The sequence below is a fragment of the Camelina sativa genome, chromosome 4, assembly GCF_000633955.1.
Source record: "Camelina sativa cultivar DH55 chromosome 4, Cs, whole genome shotgun sequence".
In the NCBI taxonomy this organism is placed as follows: Eukaryota; Viridiplantae; Streptophyta; class Magnoliopsida; order Brassicales; family Brassicaceae; genus Camelina; species Camelina sativa.
The window spans coordinates 22,093,562-22,099,511 of NC_025688.1; the positions used below are offsets into that span (position 1 = coordinate 22,093,562).

General features: G+C 37.9%; 3 protein-coding genes across 3 annotated transcripts in view; all 3 read right to left on the minus strand.

Annotated features, from left to right (window-relative positions):
* The window catches only part of LOC104781767 (protein NRDE2 homolog), a 6,094-nt gene extending 4,374 nt beyond the window's left edge, over nucleotides 1–1,720 (minus strand). The window contains 1 exon segment of the mRNA XM_019244867.1: nucleotides 173–1,720. Coding sequence (XP_019100412.1) covers nucleotides 173–297 — 125 coding nt within the window. The 5' untranslated portion in view covers nucleotides 298–1,720.
* On the minus strand, nucleotides 2,373–3,255 carry LOC104781768 (protein YLS3-like). The gene is made up of 3 exons (XM_010506509.2): nucleotides 2,883–3,255; nucleotides 2,685–2,768; nucleotides 2,373–2,574 (listed from the first exon to the last, which is right to left on the minus strand). The coding sequence occupies exons 1-3, from the start codon at nucleotides 3,235–3,237 to the stop codon at nucleotides 2,474–2,476; spliced, it is 540 nt and encodes a 179-aa protein (XP_010504811.1). The 5' UTR covers nucleotides 3,238–3,255; the 3' UTR covers nucleotides 2,373–2,473.
* Nucleotides 3,619–5,950, minus strand: part of LOC104784164 (carbon catabolite repressor protein 4 homolog 1) — a 10,300-nt gene continuing 7,968 nt past the window's right edge. The window contains exons 3-12 of the mRNA XM_019244868.1: nucleotides 5,796–5,930; nucleotides 5,596–5,682; nucleotides 5,408–5,491; nucleotides 5,248–5,334; nucleotides 5,067–5,153; nucleotides 4,891–4,944; nucleotides 4,711–4,802; nucleotides 4,480–4,594; nucleotides 4,220–4,367; nucleotides 3,619–4,108 (exon numbers count right to left, since the gene is read on the minus strand). Of these exons, the coding sequence (XP_019100413.1) occupies nucleotides 3,963–4,108; nucleotides 4,220–4,367; nucleotides 4,480–4,594; nucleotides 4,711–4,802; nucleotides 4,891–4,944; nucleotides 5,067–5,153; nucleotides 5,248–5,334; nucleotides 5,408–5,491; nucleotides 5,596–5,682; nucleotides 5,796–5,930 (1,035 nt within the window). The 3' untranslated portion in view covers nucleotides 3,619–3,962. The remainder of the gene's footprint in view (nucleotides 4,109–4,219; nucleotides 4,368–4,479; nucleotides 4,595–4,710; nucleotides 4,803–4,890; nucleotides 4,945–5,066; nucleotides 5,154–5,247; nucleotides 5,335–5,407; nucleotides 5,492–5,595; nucleotides 5,683–5,795; nucleotides 5,931–5,950) is intronic.

Genomic DNA, 5,950 nt, shown 5'->3' on the forward strand with positions numbered 1-5,950 from the left:
AAAAAAAAAAAAAAAAAAAAAAAAAAAAAAAAAAAAAAAAAAAAAAAAAAAAAAAAAAAAAAAAAAAAAAAAAAAAAAAAAAAAACAGAAGCAGATTGTTTTTTCAATATCTCCACACTCAAAACGCATTACACAGGACCAGCCATATCTACGAAACTTATAAACAAATTACCTGCGAATAGAAGCAGAAGCAGGAAGAGTATCCAAGTAGTAAGAGTCCTTCTTCACAGGTTTGGAATAGTATTCATCCCTAAATGAGGATTTCCTAGAACGAGATTCATCCAACGCAACATCCATCCTCTTCTGCTTCTTCTGGGAGCCTACCAGAATGAGTCTGGTACAAGAAGGAATTCCTAGCCCTATCTCTCTAAATTTGTTTTAAAATGGTCGGTGTTATATCTCCAAAAGAGAAGCAAAAGAACTCCTCGGTGAAGAAAGGTTTAATTTTGCAGTGGAAGCTCTTAAAAGTTGTCCAGAGATCTCAGAGTATAATGCTTTTGAACTTTATGATTTTTGTGGAAAAATGTTCATCGTTCTGAAGACTAGGAGCCTACCAGAATCAGACTTGTTGCTAGAAGAAATTAGTTCAAAGTTAAAAGATGGTTTTGGTTTTATAAGGGATCAATGTGGTCATCTACTTTGCTGGGCTTTCGGGATCTGTGACACGATCAGTTGCGAACGTGTGGTGAATGGCGTGGATAGCGAATTCATCCCTTTATGCCCCTCTTTTTATGTCAAAATGCCTCTCCAAAAACCTACAAGAGAGATCTCCCAGGTGATGAGAAGCATCGCTGTTATGGGTACAACATCGAATCAGGTTTAATGTATGTCAAAAAATATGGGATCCCGAGAGCAGAACCAGACATGATTAAGGATTTTGATTGTTGTGGGCCACTTCTAAACGACAGAATCATGTGTCCCATCACTCAAGTTTACAAGTTACCAACGTTACAACACACTTTGCAACGCTTGAAGAGGGGACATCCAGTTTGTGCAGGATTGATTTGTTTTAAAGTGTGTTGTAACGTTGGTAACTTGTAAACTTGAGTCACAGATCGTGTCACCACACGTTCACAACTGATCGTGTCACAGATCCCGAAAGTCCAGCAAAGTAGATAACCACATTGATCCCTTATAAAACCAGCACCATCTTTTAACTTTGAACTAATTTTTCTTCTGGCAACAAGTCTGATTCAGGTAGGCTCTGAGTCTTCAGAACCATGAACATCTTTCCACAAAAATCATAAAGTTCAAAAGCGTTATACTTTAAGATCTCTGGACAAATTTTAAGAGTTTCCACTGCAAAATTAAAACTTTCTTCAGCGAGGAGTTCTTTTGGTTCTCTTTTGGAGATATAAGGCCGACTATTTTTATACAAATTTAGATGGACACGGCTAAAAAATCTTTCTTGTACACGACATCTTCTACGAACTCTAATCTATAACCCCTCTGGATCCGTGGAACTACTAGTGTTATCACTATCAATAGACTTTTCCAGATCTTGTTCCATTTCCAACTAAATCATATCGTCTTCGCTCAGAGGGAAATCAGACATTACCTTTTCCTTGTCTGAATCAGAAGAAAATTCCATGCTTGTCTGAATCAGAAAAATCACCCACCTTCAGCTTCTTCCTCTGTCACTTTGGGTCTCTGTTTCTTCTTCAGATTTCTTCTTTTTTTTCTTCTCCCGTCTCTCTTTCTCTACTTCTTCTTCTGTAGAAAGTAGCTCCTTTTAGGGTTTTAACAAAGAAATAAATTTTGGACAAGTAAAAAGACTGAAAATATTTAATTCCCCCACCCACACAACTTTTTCTTCGCTTCTTACTATTATTTCCGTACGAAGCTGTGTTCTCTTTTCTGAAACAACAACGTCATCATGCCGAGTGACGTGTGCTTGATTACATTGAATGGATCATCCTGTCCTCGAAATTGACAATAGAAGGGCCTTTAAGGATGAGAGAAGAGTATTTAGAAGGAATACTCGAGTCACCAACGGTTATTGAAGAAGCAGTACCTGAACAGCTAAGAGGTTTATTGGGTCAAGCTTCTACCACGTTGCAGCAGCTTCCTCAACCTATCAAGGATACTCTAGCCAATGGTCTAAGAATTCCCCTTGTTAAGCCACATAAAGCATCTTTTTAAGCTTTTCCCTCTTTACATGTAAACATTGTAACCACCTAGTGTTGTTGTTATTTGACCAATTGGTGTTAATGGATGGCCACTGTTCGTAAATTGCTGTTTTAGCTTTCTTTCTTTGTTTTTCTTCAAAAGGGTTTCTGTGAAACATGTTTAAATGGAAACTAAGTAACTCTTTTGTATATGACATCTTTCAAAGAGTTGTAATCTCTCGTTGTATCTTTAATCGGATGATATGAGTTTTTTCTTTTTGATAAGTTTTGTTTTATTAACATGCCATGATACATCTGCTTCAGCTAGAATATATAACTCGTATAATGGTTTTACATGTGTATTTTTAGTAGCTCAGATTACAGAGAATTGAGAGAGCTATAGCCATCACTATACCAAATTGCTTCTTAGCTCGTCCTTTGATGCTTGATGAACTTTTGGAGACAGCTGCAATATTTTATATTTCGTTTTCTTTTAGTTCCGAGAAAGCAGGAAATTAACTTTTGTTTTGCACGAGTAGAATCAAAAGTACTGTAAAAAGAGTGCTAGTGTAATACCTTTATGTCCAGCATTCTGAGAGGATTCAGTGAATTGCTTAAATATCTGAGAGGCTGGTGAATTTAGAGGCAAATGTAGAAGCTCTTCTTGCAAACAAAATTAAGTAATGAGAAAAAGATATAGTCTGTCACCATGCAAAAGCTGTTGAATTATTCAAGAAAATATTGTACAAGATATTTGGTTATGAAATCTGTCACCTGGGCATTTTGAGATATTTGCAGGGACGTGGCAAGCCGAAGGGAGGCTCATTGCACGATTGGCATCAACTTTGAACCCTAAACCAGGATCATCTCTGTCTTTGACAAGAGTACAAAGACATCTCTTGGTCTGCCCTTTGTCTATGTTTACCTTGAGTTTGCTGCAACATGTTGAGTCTGGAGCTTTAGCTTTGTTACTGACATAAGGAAGACAAGAGTAGAGATCAGACATGGCATCCTGACATCCCTTTATGTCCTGATTCAGATCTGATCTCACACCAAGAAACATTACTGCTACTGTTATGCATAGAGCCAACATTTGAGGATTTTGATTGTAACCCATGAATCTTGCCATCAGTTTATGCAGCAGAGTAAGAAGTCAACATGGCTTTTTATAAGCCTATCTACAGACTTGCTTCTTGTTCACATATGTTTCCCTCTCTACTTGGATAGATTAGTCAAAGTTCTAACTCTGCAAGAAACTTGATTTAAAATGCTCATATAATGAGTACTAGTTGACATGTCCCATGTCTGATTGAAATTGGAGTTTGGATCATCTGCAATTATTGGAGGGTTACATATAAATATAGTAAGCTGTTCATAATTCGTTTTCACAGTATCTGCAAGATATCCCACAAGTAAAGCGAGTAGAACATTGATGGGTCAAGCTGTATTGTTAAAGTTTAAGGAGGCTTGCAACCATACCTAGAAGAGACAGTTTTTATACTCAGGTGAATTGACCGTAAACTCCCGTCAACATTTTTTTTTAAGAATCTAATGTTTACATTGTTACAATGACAAGCCAGTGAAGACAAAACCTGCTGGCAAAGAGGAATAACTATAAGAAGAAAAACCAAACGAACAGAAAAGTTATCATACTTCTTACATTGAGAGCAAACTAAATAAAACTGTGATAGAGTAGAACGCAAGCGAAAAACCCAGCAGGAGAAAACCCGGGGACATGGCACGCGATCTTCCTCATGTAGATTAACCATCTCCACTGGAACATGTCTTTGAGTAGCGGTTATTACAGCTGCAGTATCTCTACAAAATATATTTTCATCTGTGAAGTTTGCAGCATCAGCGTCTGGCCCTGGGCATGCAGCGGAATTCAGCTAAAAGTGCAATGTGATCAGAAGACCATTCTGGAGATGGAAGAGCAGTGTCCTTCCTCAAGCTCTCTTCATCCAACAGTTCCAATAATGATTCCACTGTTAACGTATCAGCTGAAACCAAAAAAAAAAAAAAAGCAAAAGCAAAATGTTTACATGAAAAAGAAATCTGAGTTGAAAGCAGCCAATGGCTGCGAAAGCAGGGAAGTTCTCGCTTAAGTTAACCTGTGTAAAATATGTAATCAAGTGTGCCTATAAAGTCCCTGGTACAGTTGGTAAACAATGGTTCATTTGATGCAGGATCCATTCTTCTCCTTTGCTGCTCAGCAATAAGGCTGCCTCCCATTCTTGCAAATGATGAGTAAGCACTAACCTGCATTGCTCACAAGATGAGATAATTATCCATATGTAGTAGTTCTAAAGTTTATAAGTATGTCTTTGGCGGTTCTATGCATCTCTTTTCCGTTTATATGAAAGATAATTACCAGTGGCAGCTGATGAGTTAGCTTGGTGTGAGGACGCAAAATTCCAAGAGGATCGACCATCAAATCTGGGTGCAATGGATCGACCTTCCCCATAGCAAGAAGTGAATGAGGGGCACTAAAAACAATTAGAAAGAACTCGAAGTTAATTCAATTAGATACCATAATCATAATTTGATATAGGTTAAGACAATTTTGCAGTTTATGCATAGCAAATAGTTAAGCCAGCCGGACCTCGCTGGTACTGTGTTGAAATCTCCACACACAAGCATCGGAATATCTGCACTAGCAGCTATTTTCTCCAGTCCCTTCAATAATGTGTGAACCTAGTTTGAGCAAGAATGATTATTAATCAGTAGTGATGTTAGAACCTGAAATCTGAGAGGTCTTTTACTATGAGAAGTAAAGACGAACCTGCCAGAGCTTGACATCCTTCAGTTCATGAGAAACGTTTACATGCGTGTTAGCCTGCACTCATCAAGAAAGAGAGAAAATGTTATCAACTCGAGATCTTTAAGGCAGAAGAGCAAGTGTAAACACATAAAATTCAAATCTAGTATCATCTCTTACAAAAGATGTGGCAAACTCACCACACAAAGTAGCTGGCGCTTCCCAGGATTGTCAGCAGCCTGGTTGCCAAATTTTGCTTCCAGTACAACTATTAAAGCAACATTGTCCTAAATAGAAAAGAGTATAAATCAGTTTTACATGAAAGACTAACATAGAGAATGTGTGGAAACAGAAATCGCACGGTGGAGCATCTCTGAGTACCTTAACCAAACGATTCAAAGCAGTTTTCTTCTGGGTAACAGGAATAAGAGCCTCGGTCAAAGACTGGGCAGCCTTATTGAACTCAACCTGGACAAGAAGCCCGATGTTTTAACAAAAGCGCTTACATAGATAGGTAATCAAGTGGAACACTAAAATATACCTCGTATTTTTTAACATGAGAAAACCTGTCTCTTCTGAAAAAAGTAGCACATCCATCAATTGTGTTTGTATTACCAACGTAAACCTAAGATTATTAAAAATAAATCAATATGTTCTGGTCAGTACATCTTGTCACATAAGTGACAAGGAAAAGGTTATAGGGGGTCAAGGGGATGCGTCCAAACAAACCTCATTTGTCTTCCTCTTGAAAAGAGCTTGGTATCCATGCTTATCCAGCTCAGGAGCGAAAAACTCATCAAAATGATCATTCTGTACCTGCAAGATGGAAAAAAAGGAATTATTGGAGAGGTATTTGTTTATAATTTAACAGGAAGCAATTGCAACGTTTCCAAGCCAGTGCAACTTGTGCCAGAAAATATTTAGCATACCTCTTGCAGACAAACTATATCTGCGCGATACTTGACAATTTCCCGTAGTAAATTCTGTCTACGGTATGTCCAAGCGAGAGCCCACGCGGGACAGTAACTGTATATGTCGCTGCTAGCGTATGTATCAGCCAATATATTGTAGGAGAGCACAGTGA

Coding starts and splice junctions, on each gene's coding strand:
- LOC104781768 (XM_010506509.2), bottom strand. CDS start 3,237: ATGGCAAGATTCATGGGTTACAATCAAAATCCTCAAATGTTGGCTCTA. Junction 2,769..2,882: donor AAATATCTCAAAATGCCCAG/GTGACAGATTTC, acceptor GTTTGCAAGAAG/AGCTTCTACATTTGCCTCTA. Junction 2,575..2,684: donor TCAGAATGCTGGACATAAAG/GTATTACACTAG, acceptor AAAATATTGCAG/CTGTCTCCAAAAGTTCATCA.